This window comes from Ursus americanus, chromosome 27 (genome assembly GCF_024610735.1).
Source record: "Ursus americanus isolate L20-20 chromosome 27, mUrsAme1.1.p, whole genome shotgun sequence".
In the NCBI taxonomy this organism is placed as follows: Eukaryota; Metazoa; Chordata; class Mammalia; order Carnivora; family Ursidae; genus Ursus; species Ursus americanus.
In genome coordinates this window covers 6800046-6820137 of record NC_142153.1, presented here as the reverse complement: position 1 = coordinate 6820137, position 20092 = coordinate 6800046, and the positions used below count along the sequence as shown (strand labels likewise).

The following is a 20092-nucleotide window of genomic DNA, read 5'->3' as shown; positions in this document are numbered from 1 at the left end:
TAACTATATATATACACATTGAAATATCCATGAAATATTTCTGCCAATACATAGTTAATATATAAATATTATATATAGCTTATATATAAATGTTATATCTGTATACACATATGCAAATATAGATACATAACTATCAAAATATTATATATATACATATGCAGATATATCCAAGTAAAGAAACCAGAAAGGATCTATACCATACTGTTAATGATATCTCTCAAGAATGGGATTTTTCACAAACTCAACACCCAAAAAAACAAATAATCCAGTCAAGAAATGGGCAGAAGACATGAACAGACATTTCTCCAAAGAAAACATACAAATGGCCAGCAGACACATGACAAAATTCTCCATATCACTTAGCATCAGGGAAATACAAATCAAAACCACAATGAGATATCACCTTACACCAGTCAGAATGGCTAAAATTAACAAGACAGGAAACAACAAATGTTGACGAGGATGCAGAGAAAGGGGAACCCTCCTACACTGTTGGTGGGAACACAAGCTGATACAGCCAGCCACTCTGGAAAACGGTATGGAGGTTCTCAACAAGTTAAAATAGAGCTACCCTATGACCCTGCAATTACACTACTAGGTATTTACCCCAAAGATACAAATGTAGTTTTCCAAAGGGGCACCTGTACCCCAATGTTCATAGCAGCAATGTCCACAATAGCCAAACTGTGGAAAGAGCCAAGATGTCCATCAACAGATGAATGGATAAAGAAGATGTGGTATATATATACACAAGCACACACACACACACACACACACACACACACACACACACAATGGAATATTACTCAGCCATCAGAAAGGATGAATGCTTGCTATTTACACTGATGTGGATGGAACTGGAGGGTATTACACTGAGTGAAATAAGTCAATCAGAGAAAGACAATTATCATATGGTTCACTCATATCTAGAATATAAGAAACAGCAAAGAGGACCATAGGGGAAGGGAGGGAAAAGTGAATGGGAAGTCATCAGAGAGGAAGGAAAAAACATGAGAGACTCTTACCTCTAGAAAACAAACTGAGGGTTGCTGGAGAGAGCTGGTTGGTGGTTGGGATAATTAGGTGATGGGCATTAATGAGGGCACGTGATGTAATGAGCCCTGCGTATTATATGCAACTTATAAATTATTGAACTCTATATCTGAAACTAATCATGTACTATATGTTGGCTAAGTGAATTTAAATTAAAAAATTTTCATTTTCAACTAAAATAAATAAAACAATATAGAAATAATAATCACTGTATATCATTTTATAATCAGATAGGGAAATCATAAAATAATTCTGTTTGACAAAAGGTAACTTGGTTTCTGTGTCTGCGAAACGTAGACTTCTTTGAAAGGAGCCTTTGAATAATTGAGCTTTTTCTCTACTCAACAAGAATTCAGGGCTTTAAAACACTTGCTTAATTGGGTCATTTCAGTTAACACCTGAAAGCATTAACCCAAGATGACAGCTGAGCAGGAGGCTTCCTTCCTGATTATTTCCTAACAGTCCCACAGTGTCAGGCAGGAGCCCCAGACAGCTGATCCGAGGTCGCCCGCTAAGCAATTGCTAAGAACCAAAAAGTCCACTTTAAAAGTAATGATATCCTGCACTGACAGATGTCTGGTTGAAACCCAAGGGCCATTCATTCAGTCACCCCATATGTGCTAAGTACCTGCTGTGGAAAAGGACTAAATGATCCCTACCCTCTGGGCCTTATTATGGAGATAGAGGAGCCCTTAGTATACAGGAAACACACATATATATTACAAAACAGAATGCTGAGAAGGGGTCATAGGTCATGGTGGTCTTCATTGTGCAGGTGTATTCGAATTGGACTGTGAATGGGGGAGAACAGGCATTCATTTTGAGAGGGTGAACAGCTTTAATAAAATGAAACAAAGCTAGGGGTAAATCTTAGCCTGTGGTGAATGAGGAGTATCTGATTTGACATGATCTTAGGGTCCGTCTAGGTAAATGCCAGGAGCTGAGTCCAGAAGGTTGACTGGATGAGATAATGAAGACCCATTAAGGGAGTCTTTGGAGAAAATCCCATACCTGGGACTGAAGGTTCCCTGGAACTGCATGTTAGATGTCTCTTTCTCAAGGGAAGCCGAAAGGATTCATTCACAGATTGTGTCTACTGTCTTAGGTTTTTTATGCAGATTCTCCAAGAACTCTGGGTCCCCAGCCAGCAGAGACTGAAGATGGCCCTGCTCAGGGTGGAAGCTGGGTAGTGGGGTGAAGAAATAGAGGAGAGGCCATGGGGCATAACCCATCTGTAGGCCCCCAGCTGGTTTAGTAACGATGCTTGATTTCTTTTAAGTTTCTATAAAATACAGGGACACACTGCTCATCCATGTCCCAAATGAGGTAAAATAAATGTGATCAGATGTATTTAAAGGCCTGCCATTTCTGTCCTAAGTCAAAGAATACATAGGGTCTGTCCTTCTGCCACTTCAGCCCCCATCTCTGGTGTAGTTGCCTAGAACTGCTTAGCAATAACTCACAAGTGTTCTTCCAATTGAATAACCGAACAACACTCACCCTGAATATAGGTCCCTTGTACAGTTCTAGAACTGCACCTTCAGATAGAGGCATGGGACTATGGACACCATATTTGGCTGGGAATGAAGGGAGAATGAAATCCTTCATCCAGTCTTTGCCCTTAGTATCCTGCAATTCTTATAACTTCAAGCAAAAATAACAGGTGAGTCAAGCCCTAGTTTGGCAGCCCTCAGAAGTGGCCATGGATGCTCTGTCATCAAGTTAGGCTTTATCCTGCAAGAAAGTGCATCATCAAAGCTGTACAAAGAGGATGGGGACAAGATCATATCTAGACATAAGAAAGGCAATCCTAGTGACATTTCTAGGCTGGGTAGAAGACAAGAGATATTTAGAACAAGGGTGAGGAAGCAGAGGCATCAAGCCAAGTGGGAGCTAATGAAGGCTTGATCTTCTGAAACAGCAGGAAGGGACAGAGATGAAGCAAACAGCATTAGAGAGGGCATATAATTCAATAGTTTTTAGACTGAGGAAATTGAAGAAATTTGGTAATATTAAATCATAAAATCATAAAAGGATCTATAAGAGAGGAAACAGGTTTTTGTAGGGATAAAAGATAAGTCCACTAGAGTGCGGTTATTCTAGATTTGAAAATACCTAGAAGTTCACAGTTCTGTGACTATGGGGTTCTATTTTCAATATATAAAAGCCAATTGCAGAGTAGTAGTCCAACTAAGTTACATATTAAAACATCTTCCCCATACTCATATAATTGCTCATCACTCACCTCCCCTCTTGAGGAAACAAAAAAAGATCATTCAGTATTGTTGTATTGAACGTACAGTAGTAAAATGCACAAAATTTTGTTTTAGAGCTAGTTTAATCCTCTGTCACTACTTCGATGATAATCAGCTAAGCTTCCCTTACACAACACACTCCTGTTTGATGTCACTTCCTCAAAGTCAGCACATCTAAATTAAACTGGCCCTCTTCCACGGTCTTCTCTCAATGAACAGCTTCTGCATCTACTGGTATGTAACAAACCATGCCAAACTGAATGGTCTAAAACCACAGCTGTTTACCTCAGTCCATGATTCAGCAGGTCAGCAATTCAGGCAGGGCTCAGCTGAGTGGTTCTCCTGGTCTGAGCCAGGCCCACCTGCTCTCCACATTTTCAGTCAGCTGTTCACTTGGCTGGTGCTGGCTAGGTTTCCAGATTTATGGTGGCCTCCGCTGGGATGCCCAGACTCTTTCCACATGTTCTCTCATCCTCCCATCAGCTAGCCCAGATTGGTTGCAAGAGTCGAAGAGCATCAAGAGTCTAAGAGCAATGCACACATGTTTTTCAAGGCTCTGCTTGTGATGCATTTGCTACTAGTCCACTGGCGAAAGCAAATTGCCTAGCTAAGCCCTGAGTCGGGTGAGGAGGATAATACCAAAGGGCATGGATATAAAGAGTGGAAACAACTTAGGGCCTTCAGTGCAATCAGTTCTCCATCCCTGGTGATGTTAACTTTAACTTCTCTCAGATCTGCTCACTTCTCACCTCTGCTAACTCCTAATTCCCCTAAACCTCTATAATAGAAACGTAACAGGTCTACCCACTTCCACTCTGGGACTTCCTTTAGTCTTTTGTTCACATTGCAACAGAGTGATTTTTATTTTTATATTTATTTTCATTGAAGAAAAATTGGCATACAATTTCATATGAGTTTCAGGTGTGCAGCACAGTGAGTTGACATTTGCATATATTACAAACTGATCACCACAATAAGTCTAGTTACCATCTGTCACCATACAAAATTAATACAATATTATTGACTGTATTCCCCATGCTATACTTATATCTCCATGACTTATTTATTTTATAATTGGAAGTTTGTATCCCTTGATCCCTTTCATCCACATTGCCCACTCCCATCCCTCCTTTCCAGCAATCATTAATTTGTTCTCTGTATCTATCAGCCTGGGTTTCATTTCATTTTGTTGTTTCAATTTCACTTATAAGTGAAATCATGTAGTATTTGTCTTTTTCTGTCTGGCTTATTTTACTTAGTATAATGCCCTCAAGGTCTAGCCATATTATCACAAATAATAAAACTTCATTCTTTTTTTATGATGGCTGGGTAGTATTCCAGTGTGTGTGTGTGTGTGTGCGTGTGTGTGTGTGTGTGTGTGTGTGTGTGTGTGTGTGTGTGACATCTTCTTTATCCATTCATCTATCATTGATGGACACTTGGGTGCTTCCATATTTTGGCTACTGCAAATAATGCTGCAAGAACAAAGGGGTCATAATGATTCTTTTTTTTTTTTAATGATTCTTAAAGGCCAAATCTGATCATTTTAGTCTCCTCACTTAAAATTCTTCAATGGATTCTGGTTGCACTTAAAGTAAAAACCAAGACTTCTTAAAATGGCTTTTAAGTAGAGTCTTCCATCCTACATATTGGCTTACACCCATTTTTCCAGTTTCATATCAATAGTGCCCTTTCACATTTAGAGATGTCCCAGTTTGGATGATGAATTACATTGTCATCCTTCCCCTAAAAACCTCAGTGGTCTGCCTCCTACTTTATGACCCTTCTAGCCTCTTCCACCATCACACCTGCTGTGTTTTGCCCTAGTTTGGCTTGCCTTCTGTCTATCCCCAGATTCTGTTCCCTCTCCCTAGAATCTTCCCTTAGCCTTTTACCCAGTTAATACCTCTGCACCTTTCAGATGCCTCTTAGGAATCCTGCTCAGAGAAATCTTCCCTCAGTTCCCAGACAGGTCACCTCTCCCGAATGATCTCTCTCAGCACCATGTCCACTCAACCATAGCATTTATCAGAGTTGCCATTTCAACTGAGGGCAAGGACTCTGGGTCTGGCTTTGCTCACCACTTACTCTGTGTCTGGAATAGGCACAAAGCAATTATTAATGGATTATATGGATAAAAAATCATTGCATTACAAAATATAAGAAATATCTGAGATTATAAACAACCCACCAATCCAGTTTATTTATGAATCATAATATTGGTTACCAGAGAATATTTAAATTGCAATTAATTAAAATCAGAAAGCAATAAGCGGTTGTTTAGTCCAGAGGAGGAAACAATCCATGAACGATTAATGACCCGTCCAAGATCTCTCACCCTTTCTTGAAGTACAAGTGAAATGCAGACAAGACCGTAACAGTTTTCTGTTTTATTTCTAGGTGACAAGACTTGCATTGAGAAGCCTTAAAATCCCCTCCAGGCTTAGATACTCATTGGTTACAATTTAACTTTACTTTTGCCTCGATAGCACTTTTTTTTTCTCTTCCCCTTTCTTCTCTTTCTCTCCTTTTTGCATCGTTAGCCATGAAAGCAGAGAACTGCTGTCCAGGACACTATGTCACAATGCAAAAAAACCCATAAAAATTAAAAATCTGTATGGAGAAAGGGATGGACAATAAAAAGACATCAAAGACTTAAATTTCTTGGTTTCCAGAAATTTCAAGTCACAAATCCATCTTGAATGTTTCCATCCTCCATTACAACAATGGATACAATGGATAATGAGAAATCAAACAAACTAATTTGTCAATTCTAGGATGTGACATCATGACCATTCATTTCTGGGGTTGCTATTGCCAACCGGTGACCTTCTAGAATTATGTACAGCTAAAATGTGAAGAGGAAATTTAATTAGAAAAGGTCAACCATCACTCAATGCACCAATAAAACAAGATTTTTTCCTTTACAATAAAATCTCAAAAATTAAAAAAAACATTGTATCTTCTGGTATACATTCAGTGCTTATAGCCCAAACTATAATGACTATTTAAATTATATGGAGGATAATATTTGCTGAGCTCTTGAGTATCTGAAGTCATAGACATTCCTTTAAAGGTCAGCTATAAAACCAAGTTAATAACTCTGAAGAAAAATGCCTTTTTTCCATCAGGAATTCACAATAAAAATAATCTCCTTCTCTACACAATTTTAACTATGCTTGGCAAAAAGACAAAACTAATAGACAAATTATACATGATTACAAGTCTATTTGGCTATTCAGTGTCACAGATCAAGAAGAACAGTTCCTGTTGCAGCAAGTAATGGCCCTGGACCACATCCACTCACATATGCTTCCATAGAGAGTTCTGATGGGGTTTCAAGAATGACACGCTCAAACAGCCACATCTTTAATATCTATTAAAGTCACTGTGCCATGACTGAACAACGCCACCTGTGAGCAGAAGGGAGGGGAATAAGAGAACTGTGCTGTGCACGTGGCTGAGGGGAGTGCCACTGTCACCCAGAGCTGTTCCAAAGATCTGACTCTCTTCCAGCTAGACTAAAATATTGGCGCTGGATAACAGCCAAGGAATGACAAGACGTACGTGTTCCTCCAAGCAAACCCCGATGTGCTAATGCCAACAACATATTTTTCCCTCTTTGTATTAGTTTAGGTTCTTTAAAACAAGAATGTTATTGAACACTGCAATATTTTCTCAGTCTCTCTAGTTCCTTGGCAATTACTTATGGCTTCTACAGAAAACATCTCTCTCGGCAGCATTTAGTTCTCAAATACAGACCGATGAATTTCCCCACCAGCTCACTCTCATCAGTCCATTGTGTGTTTTCTCCTGATCAAATCCAGTATCGGAAAGAATGTCACCCTTACCCAGTGCATTAGAGGGAAAAGAAGTAACAGTTGTCAGGCACCTACCCCCAGGGCCTGCCCTCCCTACTCCTTTTATTTTCATGATCATTTTCATTCCTCATGGGAGTCATGGGATATATGGGTTGTTGCCACCATTTTTCAGATGGCAAAATTAAGTCTACGAAAGATCAAGAACTTGACAAATATCACCCCACTAGCAGGAATTAGAGGCTATATTTAACCTCAGAGCAGTCCCCAATGCCTGTGCTCATTCCTTTACATGACACGGAATCAGGGAGCACCATAGTATCTGCCTTTCAGATTTTCAATATGTGTAAGGTTATCAACCCTCAGTAGGGACCTGAGGGGGAAAAAATACATGATTAGGATGACCCAGCGAACATCGTCCCAATCCACTGGAGCCTTAAGTGGAAGAATTCCTTGGGTCACTCCCATAAAGAATATTCTACAAGAATCTAGCTCTACTAATGTCACCAATATGTGAAATGGCTGAGCCAAAAGTGAAAGCATGTCCTTCAATAAATGCAATGCATCAAAGGCTGCCGGATGGAAAAGGCCCAAGAGACAGATGACCTCTAGTTTTGTGTGCTTCTTTCCTCTCTGAACCCCCTTTATCTCATTTACAAAATGGGCATCGTAATGCTCACATGATAAAATTCTCTGAAAATTAGGTAAGACCACACACACGAAGCTCCCAGTATTGTCTGTAAAAGGGGCAGGTGCATGAGACAGGTTTGCTGGATCCAAGTCCAAAAAGACATTTTACTTCAAATTAGTAGAACTCAGTACATCATCCCTATTTTTCAAATGTGTTTTCTCAAGGCTTTCTGGTGTTTATCAGGGTACATTCATCATTGTCTCAGCATTACCTGCACCAAAACCAGGTCACAGAAAGTTATAAATGTATCTTATATTCTCATGGTACAACCGTTGGCTGCTTCTAGGGCAAGAAGAAAAAATATATATTCCTAAAAGAACACATCAACCTAAACAAAGCCAAACAGTCACAAACCAGAATGTAGTGAAGGAAACAGACTTCTTTGTTCTGCAAGAATAATATTCTGAGCATGAGGAATGCCCAGAGGTTACTAAGGAGAAACAGAATGGGCACATGGGGTCGCCTAATGGGAAGACAGCAGGCATGATTTATGACATAGCCTTAAGAGAGTAAAGACTCACTGTGCTGTGTAGGACAAAGGGAAGAAGGGAGGCAAGATCCTCTCATACCCCTCCTAGCAGCCAGGGAAGAGATAGAGATAAATGTACCCAGACACATAAGGGCAGACATTTGATTAAAAGTGAGTGGTAAAATTTTTTCAGGAAAGAGTTGGGATTTAAGAGAAGAACAAACTTATGTTTTGTGAGATTCTAGAATGTGAACCAAGGAAAACCATCAGGGAAAAAAATTGATACACGAAAGATTGCTTGAGATGCGGACACCTGAAAAGAAGAAACACAGCATACAGGGAAGAGAGCCGAAGAACCCAGCTGCCACATGCTAAGGAGCCATCAAGCTGCATCTAGGGGCTCCCACACACCCCTCCTGGCCCCTCGGAAAGAAAAGCCAACATCCAGACTGACATCTGAGAGCTGAAGTTAGAGAAGTCTGTGGTCCCCAGAATTCTTTTATTCTAACTACCCTAAACAAAAACACATTTTGATTCATTTTCAAGAGCCCATTTGGTGTGCAAAGTGAAAGACACATGCTAAGGCATTTGACCTCTACTCTTCCATGTTTTACGTCATCCAGTAAGTATGATCCACCTGTTTGCCCTGGAGGCAATGCCAAAATGTCCTCCAGAGAAGAACTTCCTATCAGTTTCCTTTTTTCTTACGGCTGAAATTGGGTGGTAATGTGGGAAGGACATTTACCTCCATTAGCTGCACACCAACTAACAGTCTTGATTTGCGGTACAATAGGGCTAAGCTTCCAGGGCAGACAGCAGAAGACAGGCAACAGTTGGTCATAGAGCAGCCACTGAGGGGGCAGCTAATAAGTGAGCAGGGTGGTTACAGACAGGCAAGACAGAGCCAGAACATGTGAGTCCCCAGCAGAAACACTTACTGGAGACCAGCCTGTGCTATGACAACATGACCTCCCAAATCCCTTCACTGTCCTTACATTTTCCTATTTGAAGATGACCCACATGAGACCAAGAACCTGGTGAAGAAGCAGTGTTCAAAGAAACAATGTTCACTACTTTTAGATTTTCCTGAACAAACCCAATTTAACAAAATCTTCTTTTAACAAGGCACTTTGATAGGAATATAACTAAAATATAATTTCATGGTAATACTCTGTAAGACTTCCCATACAAATGACAGTGTTTTTATTAAAACTATTTTTAATCATAATTTTTAAGGAAAAAGTAGAATAATATCTTATTATGAAAATATGAACAATAATTTATGGAACGCCTCTGTGGGAAGGAGTAAAAGATGAATAAGGTAAGGTCCCTGTCATCATAAAGTCTAAAACTATGGGTCCTACCATCTCTGCCTTTTGAACTAAGGAGGAACAGGACAGATCCACTGGAAGTCACTGGATCTAGGTCCTAAGACCACTTCGGAGTTATTCCAACTCTCTAAATAACCCCAGTCCTCCTATTAGAAGCACATTATTTAACCACCGACAACTTCAGCATCTCTCTCTCTAGACGCCCTCCAAAAAACCACTCTGCTGTCTTAATTCAGAATACCAGCATTCTGATTCTCTCCTCTCCCCAGCCCTTGCACTTGGTGACTGCCTTGAATTCATTCAGCACCCTGTCCCAACCTTGGAAATCAGTGCACCTGTGGGGAACCTCTAGCCTGTGCCTCTGTGGGATCCAGCTCCTGGGGTGGCCCCTGGCTTGGCCTCACGCTCCAATAGAAAAGTAGAAAACCTTCACTGGAAGAAACTCTGAGGACAAAAGTCCACCACACACTTCTCCCTTGCTCTCCCCTACCCTGTGGCTGGAGGCAAATTCACCTCTATGCAACTTCAGTTCTGCTCAGCCGGGACCAGCATGGAACAACCTGTAGAAAGGGTTTTCCTCACAACCCACCCTGATTCTCAGATCTTCCTGCTCTCTGGGTTGTGCCCCTAAGGGTGAAGAATACTCTGCCTGCAGGAGGGCCAGCAACCACCCAGCTCAAGTTCTGAACTGCAAGTCATTCAGAAACTTCCTTGTGTTTCACATCCGTTCTCCAGTTGATCCGTTTTTACCAATGTATCCCTCAAATCTATGTATTTGCCATTGTTTGCTGCCGCCGTCAACCTCATCCAAGGCCGAACTCTCAGTGGCCTCCTGAAAGCCTGTTGCTCAACCGTTCACCTCTACTCCTCTCTCCACTAATCCCCTCTCTGCATCTGATGTCACTGCCTGCTTCTGTCTCTGAACACCAGCCACACTGGCTTTCATTTTCTATCTTAAGTGTGCCGTGATTCCTTTAAGTGCAGGGCCTTTGAACATGCTGTCCCCTCTGCCTGGCATTCTTCTGCTTCCCCTGGGCTCTTTGACTAGTTACTCCATACTTGCCTTTCAGACACAGCTGAAGCATCAGTTGTTCAGGGAAAGCTTCTCTGACCCCAAAGACCTATGATTTCCCCATTCTATGCTTTTCTACTACCCTTCACTTGTATATTTCTATGATTTAAAAAGAAATTAATGTCCATTTTCCCCACTGTCCTATAAACTTTGTAAATAGCAACTGTATGTATCTGTTTCCTTCCTCATGAAATTCTCAGCAATCAATATAGTACCTGACTCTTAGTAGGAAGTCAATTAATAGTTCTTAAAATAGAATAAATAAATGAAGACTACATTGTAACACCGAGCTCCAGCTCTAGTGCCGAACTATATTGTGTTTGAATCTTGGCTGTATCACTCACAAGGTCTGTGAGCTGAGATAAGATATTTGACCTAAGCTTCAGTCTTCACTTTCTTTTTTTTTTCAAATTTTTTGAAGATTTTTTTTTTAATTTCTAAATAATCTCTACACCCAACTCACAAGCCCGATATCAAGAATCACCTGCTTTTCTTTTTCTTTTTTTTTAAGATTTTATTTATTTATTTGACAGAGAGAGACAGCCAGCGAGAGAGGAAACACAAGCAGGGGGAGTGGGAGAGGAAGAAGCAGGCTCTTAGTGGAGGAGCCTGATGTGGGGCTCGAACCCAGAACGCTGGGATCGCGCCCTGAGCCGAAGGCAGACGCTTAACTACTGCGCTACCCAGGCGCCCCGAATCACCTGCTTTTCGGACTGAGCCAGCCAGGTGCCCCATAACCCCTTTTTCAATACAGGCAATAAAGATTCCTACTTGCATTTGTAAAGTTCAAATGAAATATCTAGCAAGTATTTAGTGTAGAGCTTGACACAGAAAGAGGGCTTAATTAGTGACCACCTAAGAAGAGAATGATCCAAGGGTATGTCAACAGTAGAATCAATGACCCACTACACTACCTCTGTTGTGGCAAAAAAAAAAAAAAAAAAAAAAAAAATTCATAGCTGTCTTTTGGGGCATCCTTTTCTTCCTTCCCTCTGGATCGGATTTTAGATCAAAGTAATAACTATGATATAAATGAGTTTCAGAACCACAGTCCCAAGCTAGAGGCCTCGTCTAGGGCCCAGAGAGTCATAGATAGCCGAATGCCGTGCTGCACATCGGCATTAATGAGGAGTTCTGCGTTTTTTTCATTTAAATTATTATCTGTGTATCTGTATAAAAAAAATTTGATTCCACTTTTGGGTACACTTTAGAGAGGAAATATTGAACTTTGCAGGACATACCATTGATTTGTAGTGACAAGAATGAGTATTTTAAATCAGGATTATCTCAAAAAAAGCCAGGAGTTTTGGTTTACCCTGAGCTGGCTTTGCTGCGTAGATGGCATAAGAAACCAACTGTCCTCGTTGCTTGCACAGTGCTGCAGGCTTCTAACATGACTCCTTCCTACATTTCAAGCTATCTGAATTTAGAGACACTAAGCAAAACAGCAACAGTGTCTATTCTCGCCCAGAAGTTTGGAATGGTGCTTCCTACTGGCCAAAGCTTTCAACCTGCTGGCCACTAAGAAACTAAAATTCAAAAGGAACAAAGACAAAGCAGCTTTGAGAGTCTGGAATGACATAAAGGAATCATTGCTGCGAGTAGAAAGACGTGCAACTAGAGGAGTGAAAAACCCCCTCTATCTTCACCTAAACTGTCCACCTCACACAGGTGGCAGCAAACACATTCTGTAAAGGGCTGGAGTAGAAACATTTTAGGCTTGTGGGACTTCGAGTCTATTGCAGCAACCCAGCTCTGCTGCTGCCCTATGCATAGAGCTGTAAAGGATTGGGCATGGCTATGTTCCAAAAAGACTTTTTCCGTGGACATGAAAATTTGAAGTTCATGTATTTTTCACATAATAATATACTCTTCTTTTGATTTTTCCCCCCAAACATGTAAGCCTGTAAAAACCGTTCTTGGTTTGTGGACCTCACAAAAATAGGCAGTAACCTGCGTCTGGCCAGCAGTTATTTCTGACCCTTGTTTTATAAATCAGCACGACCTCACACTTACGGTGTTCTAATTGCCCTTCAGGTGTTCTACAGGAAAACAGCAGGCCTGCCCCTAACTGGACTAGAGAAGTTGTGTATTGTATGGTGGAGACGAAAAATGGAACCAATAGACAAAAATTAAAAACTCAATGAAAGAACACTCCACACACACTTTACAGTTTATCGTGCAGCTTCACAAAGAGGAAGCTTTTATTTGAGTCCCTTAATGACTCAGAGAGGTAGGCAGGGCAGCATTTATAGGCCCTGATTATAACCACGGCAATTAAGGTTTAGAAAGTCCAAAACAAAGTTGTAAAACTAATATATGTAGCCGAGCCAGGGACAAAATCCCTACTTCTAGCTCCAAATGCACAGCTGGAAGCCAAAGCACACAGCTTTCATGGGTAAATGCACCCATCTTTGTGAAGTGCTCATGAATTGAGCTGCAGACCACTTGAGAAATCCACACTTTGACAAAGTAAATGCTACTATTATGCACAGTATACGTTTGGACCTTTCCCCACCATCCAACACTTCATTTTTTGTCTCCACTGCTGTACTGAGTGAATTCTGTGCCCCCCAGATTCATGTCCACCTTGAACAGGTGACATCTGAAAATAGGGTCTTTGCAGATTAATTAGTTACAATGAGATCATACTGGATTGTTACAGTGGGCTCTAAACCCAATGACAGTTGTCCTTATAAGAAGAGGAGAGAACACACAGAGACCCACATAAGGAAGAGACCGGGTGAAGATAGAAGCAGATTGGCGTGACGCAGCTGTGAGCCAAGGAACGCCAAGCACTGCCAGAAACCACCAGCAGCTAGGAGAGAAGCATGGAAACGATTTTCAATCAGAGCCCCCAGAGGGAGGCCCTGCCCACACTGTGATTCAGACTTGTAGCCTCTAGAACTGTGAGAAAATAAATTTCTGTTGTTTTTAGCCACCCAGTTTGTGGTACTTTGTTACAGCAGTCCTGGGAATCTAACACAGCCACCCACTGGCATTTTACACTCTAGAAATACCTTTGAATTTTGTTTCCCTGAAGACATTACTCATGTTGACTCCGCACTCAGAAGAGCCCTTTGCGGGGCACCTCGGTGGCTCAGTGGGGTAAGTGTCTGCATGATCTCAGGGTCCTGGAATCAAGCCTGGCATTGGGCTCCTACTCAGTGGGGAACCTGCTTCTCCCTTTCACTCTCCCTCTGTCTCTCTCCCTGCTTGTGCTCTCACTCTCTCAAATAAATAAATAAAATCTTTAAAGAAAAAAAGAAGAAGAGCACTTTGCCACCCTTATACCCTGGGCTCACCCACGTGTATCCCGCAAGAATCAGTTCAGCGCCACTTTCTCCAGGCAGCTTTGTCCAGCCCCATCCTACCAGGAGAGGTTGGGGACCCCTCCCATGTGCCAGATGATGCCCTGGGAGATGTCTATGGTAGCACTTGTACAGCCCTCACACTGTATTTGAAGACATGACTGCACACTGGACACCGCCCCCCAACTAGATCCCGATCTCTGTTGGGGAAGGGTTGTGTCCTTTCTCTTTGTACCCCTAGTACTTACTAGATGCTTGCTACCTATCTCAGGATGTGACATGGTGAGCTAGTCTGCAGTACCAGAGGAATTTTCTTTGGTTTTCTTTTATATTTCCCCAGCCTTGTCTCTGCCACTTACCAGTGGTGGAACCAGAGTCAAGTGACTTAATTTCTCTATTTCAGTTTGCTTTTCTGTAAAGTGGGGATAATGATAGTTTCTACCCTACACAGGAGTGAAGATTAAATGTGTTAATGTATGTAAAGCATTTAGAATGTAAGTGGGAAGTGCCTGCTAAGTACCAGCTATTATTACTTTGCCCCGGAACAGCAGTGCTCTCTGGCTCTGGACCCAGCAATGGCTTCAATGCCTAAATATAAGATACAATTTCAAGATATGTGGGAGAAGCATAGGAATAGAACTTAGGGGAGAAAGGAGGGTCTCAATCTCAGGCCTGACCAATTTGGGCAAGTCACGATACTTCTTTGGGCCTTATTTTCACTTTTGTCACAAGATGAGGTTAGATTAGATAGAGTCCTCCAGGCCTGAAATACAGGATTTTAGGGACCCATGAAAGTGGTCCTGGAGGTTCTCCAGCTCTGCTGAATATTCCAGATCTATAGGAAATCATGTAAGTATTTAAAAGTAATAAGCTTGATCACACTAACCAAATGTCAAGTTTCTCCACTTAGAAGGAATTCTATTAACTCCATGTAAAAACACTATTTACTTAATACTGATTGGTGATTTTTGTTGGCAGTTACTTATCCTTACAGAATAAAAATAAAGCTAAATCATCTTTTTACTTAAAAATGTTGTTTCTTAGGTAGACATTTCTTTTTCCCTAAGCAGGTGAGAAGATACTAAAAAGTATCTTGAAAACCCGAGACGTTCAATGAACTAGATGTTCCCTAAAGTCCTTTTTGGCTCTAATGCTCACAAGATTACAGAAAATTTCTCTAAGGCAATCAACTATAACAATTTATTTCACATTTAATTTTCCTCTGTGGCCTCGGGAGGAAAATGTCTCATTCTAAAGTTTCAGGGAAAAAAACATAGAAGATCCAGATGAGTATTCTAAAGAGTAAAGCATATGAAGGGGGGAATTTAAAAAGCTGGGAATGCCAGCATAGGAGACAGAAATGAATTTTATGTTTTTGAGAAACAAGAAAGTCAAATGACCTAGAGTAGAAATGACAGTAGATCTTGGGAATAATCATAGGCACTTCCATTCATCTGGATGTATATTTGGAGTTACTATGTATCCCCAGAAGGCTAAGAAGTGGGGAGGGAGGAATGGCTGCCATTACCTATCAGCCCCATCAGTTTTGGGAAACAGTGTGGGCCCCAGGTTCATGCATAGTCAGGGCATGGAAACTTAGCAACAAGTTTTCTCTGTTTTCAGAAGTCATTCACCTTGTTGGGTATTCAGGGCAGCCATGAAACTGTTCTCAGTCAGGTAAGACTGGGATACAAACCTGTCACAGCCCCCTGGAAGCAGAGCAGTGGGGAGGATGGGCAAAAATGGAGAGGCAAGTGGAGCAGAGCATTATATTCTTCTAAGAACACAGGGTATTGGTGGAAAGGGGAGCAATAATAATAACAACTGGAGAAGGACCTTTGAAAACTAAGTCCTGAATAAATGAGTTATGTCATTTGGGCCTTGTGATAAAACCATACATTAGATGTTATTTTTATCCCCATTTTACAACCCCATGGAAATAAACAAAGACAAACTAAATGAGAAAAAGAAAAGCTATTTATGCAGAGCTTCCCATAGCCAGGGTGTTAGCCACCATTACATGCATTTGGAGAAGGCTCACAGGCAAGATTCAGTAAGACAGCTTTGTAACACAATAAAGGGGAGACCTCAGGTGTGCCCTGATTGGAGGCTGTTCATATGTGAAAGCTGCAGGTAGACAAACTAGAAGTGCACACCCCTACGTGATGGGTAGGGGTGCATATTTGACGTTCTTTGGTTGATTCCAAGTTGGAAGCAGGGACAAAAATTAGGAAAGCTATCGGGTATTAACCAAGTCCAGACCATTTGGGGCCTATTGTTTCAGGGGTTTTTGTTTGGCCTCCTGGATTGTTCATAGAGATAGTGGTCTGACTTCCTACAAATTTAACTTAGGCTTCCTTGGCTGGTTACTTTACATTAATGGGTTGGTTTCCAAGGCTGGTTGTTATAGGTTGTGGGTCAAAGTTCTATTTTTCTTTATTTTTTTAAATGTCTTTTTAGTTAAAGTATAGTCGAAACCCAATGTTACCTTAGTTTCATGTGTATCAAAGTTCTCTCTCCCTCTAGATATATATATAAGGCTGGCCATTGTCTATTTGTATATTCAGTCTTCCAACCCTTAGGTATGAGTCTATACAAAAGAAAGTTGGCCAAAAAATTACCGACATCAACTTTCACAGCCCTAATGAGGGACTGGCTTCCATGCTGTATCTGGTATGTCATAATGCCTAAGGCAAATGATGTATTCACCTATGAAGTGTACACATATCCTAATAAAAGCATCAACTATCTCTTTCAAAAAGTAAGTTCATTATGGGGGTGCCTGGATGACTCAGTCAGTTAAATGTCCAACTCTTGATTTAGGTTCAGGTCATGATCTCAGGGTCATGAGATCGAGCCCCAAGTCAGGCCCTGCACTCAGCACAGAGTCTGCTTGAGATTCTCTCTCTCCCTCTCCAAATAAATAAATAAAATCTTTATTTTTCTTTTAAAAAGTAAGTTCATTGTGTTTCTTTTCTTGCTTACTGATTTATTCTTATAGAATAAATTCCAGGATACACCAGAAGCAAAAGTTCTCAAAGGGTTCTTTGGTAAAGATTCTTCACAAATACTTCTTACTCTAAAAATCCAAACATCTTCCCTCCATAAACTGTCCCCAATGTGAGTGGCAGAACCAGAGCCTGAGTGGAGTAAATCATGGATGTGACCAGAATGGCCAAGACCATGTCCTGGAGTAACACCAGTATGAGTCCCAGTGCCCCCTTTCTGTCTGCCCAGTCAAGCCCTCCCTAGGAGCTCAGACATAAATAAGTACAATATTCATGATTAGAACTTGAGTAGATAGAAAAAAATCTGTGTTCAAAGGGCTAATTGCCAAATGTCTGTGAACCCTATTGTTTTTGACTATTATGATAAGACACAAAATGGCTACTGAATGAAGGGACATGGGCATCATCACTGGATGATTTCAGGGAAAAGGAACTAATTCTGTTCTCTCTGCTAATAGATACCTGATGGAAAGTAGGACTCTGCTGTAGCTACAGGATTCTGAAATTACATAAAAACTGGCTCAGGCCAACTCTCCTGGGGCTTAATAAGTTCTTTTGATAGGAATGCACCCAAGAATGCACCTGTCTGCTCCCACCTCCTCCAACTGGTACAATCCATTCAAGCCCAAAGACCCCCAGCTCAAATGCCAACTCTCAGTAACACCATCCCTGAGTGACTTGTCCTGGCATGGATCAACTTGCCCTTGGTCTCCATGGAGCTTTGTGCAGAATGTTAAATAAACACCTACACTGTGGGATTATAGCTGGTTTTTTATGCAATGTTTATGTCCCTCACTCAACTCTGAGTTTCTTTAAGGCCAGTCTGTACCTTATTCATCTTTCTTTCCTCAGTATTTGGCATGTAACAGTGCACCTCACAAAACCCAGTAAGGAAGTATGATTATGATGGCCTGATTGAAGAAACAAGTTCAGAGAGATCAATTATTTGCCTAAGGTCATAAGGCTAAGAGCTGACAGAACTAGTCTCGGTCCCATTTCTTAGCAGCTTGAAAAGTTTTTGTGACATCTTTTGCCTCTAATAAGGTCTAAATGCTTCTCACCAAGGCGGTCAAGACAGCTCCACCTTGTTCCAGATTAGTCTGTGTATGAACAGCTCGTCTGTGATATAAGAGGTGTGCTTGGAATTCACTAACACCAGCCCTGATGCTCACTACCTGTGGTCATAAGCAGTTCTCTTGTTCTCTCTTTTTCTCCTGTGAAGAACACGCAAGCACAGTTCTTGTCAAGTTTCTTCAATGATCATATATTAATTTTTAATAAGAAAAGAATACCGCCATCTCTCCGGCAGCAGAAGGAGAAAGGGATCACAAGCACAAGCGAGAGCATAAGGTATAAATTCTATGCCTGCAGCCTCCTCAGAACTCAAAGGACAAGCGATTTTTGTTTAATCTGCAGTGTTTATCACAGAGGACCTCTGCAATGGATGGACATGAATATTCCACTCATTAGGAAAAGTAACCCCTGCTGGGAGGAAGGAATATTTATTTTATCAGTCCCTGCCTTGGCCTGGCTGAAGTAAACCCTTTGCTCTGATTTTACATCCTCAAAACAACTTTCTAATTGTCATTTTCTTCCCAAGTGACTATTCCCTCAGGGAGAGGCACACTGATCAAAAACCCTGAGTATTTTTATTTGCAAGATGTGCACAGTTTTTATTATAAATGAATAAACTGTCATTTAGTTTTATACACCAAAGGAAAACTAAAATATGTAAACAGCAAAGTATTTCTGACAGGGTTTCTCCTTAGGCTGTCCTTCCTACTCTTTTTCTTCTGATGGCTCCTGACTCTCCTCACCCAGCTGCTCTCTGTCCTCTCTGTACATTCTTTCTCTGCTCTGCCCTGGCACAGAATCATCACAAAGTCCCCCAGAAGCATACCGACATGTTTGGGCAGGAAAAAGGAAAAAGATTGCTTACGTGTAATATTTTCTGGAGTATTTAAAGAGAACTATTTCTACTCCCTTAGCTTTCCTGCTAAGGTGGACATGACTTTACTTCCCAGGCCTACAGAGTTCTTGGCAAACTGAACAGACCATCTAAGGATATCAGATGGTGCCAGATACTCACATTTTCTGACCGGAGCCTCTTGGCAGGACACCCACCATCCCTGGGGTGAAGCATGTAATACAGTCGGACTTTGCTTGCATGTTTTCGACTCTGGGAAGGAAAAGCAGAAGCAGATACTATGAAAGAGAAGGCATTTTAAATCCTTGGAAACATAGCCAGTGACTGCAAATGCAAAGTAGTACTTTGATTAAAAACATTTCCACATGCTCCTGAGAATTATGTGGGTTGAAGATTCAGATAGGTTAAGTGACTTGCTCGAAGTTATAAAGAAAACATTATTTCAGAATTAGAAAAGACAATAAAAGAAGAAAGGTAAAAGCATTGGGATGTTTAAGCTTGGAGTGAGTAATATATTTAATTGTCCTCAAAATAAGAACAGGTCAGAGAGAGAACAATACAAGGATCGACTGTCATAGAAGGCTGGGTCCCCTGCCTTGTCTCACACTCCTGCTGCCCTGCCCATAGGAGCTGAGGACAGACAATGCCCCCTGGGAGCTGGCATGCATAGCATCTCCAACAGAAGTCTCAGTCTAGTTGTCCCATGTTGGAGCCTCACTAATGAGCTATCAAAAGAGATTTTCCAGAGTTGGATATCACGAGCAAACAAAAGATATCAAATGCAAGTCTGAGGACTGATCAGAGCCCAAACTGCAGGCAAACAGGCAGAGCAGTTAAACAATAAAGCCCCACCGCCTGCAGAAATAGCAGGACTCTGGGTTTCTGCCTGTATTGATGGGTCCATGCCCAGCATGGAAAAATTGATCGCATCCTACTTCCATCTTTCTTCTACTCCTTTGCTCGGCTCAACTGAGAGCCCATCTGAACTTCCCTCCCCTTTAAAGAATACGGCAGTGCTAACTTCCAAGTTGCCACCTGAGGATGGCTGAGTGAAAAGAGCACAAACAGTCACAAGTTCAGAACCCAAGCGCAGCTCCGCTGCTCTCTGGCTGTGTGATACTGAGCAAGTCAGTCTAATTTGTTTATACCTAAATTGA

The 20092-nt window shown here is 41.3% G+C and overlaps 1 protein-coding gene across 1 annotated transcript in view; it reads right to left on the bottom strand.

The window, feature by feature from the left end:
• Nucleotides 1-20092, bottom strand: part of ZMAT4 (zinc finger matrin-type 4) — a 344133-nt gene that overhangs the window by 200833 nt on the left and 123208 nt on the right. The window contains exon 3 of the mRNA XM_045779181.2: nt 19098-19187. Coding sequence (XP_045635137.2) covers nt 19098-19187 — 90 coding nt within the window. The remainder of the gene's footprint in view (nt 1-19097; nt 19188-20092) is intronic.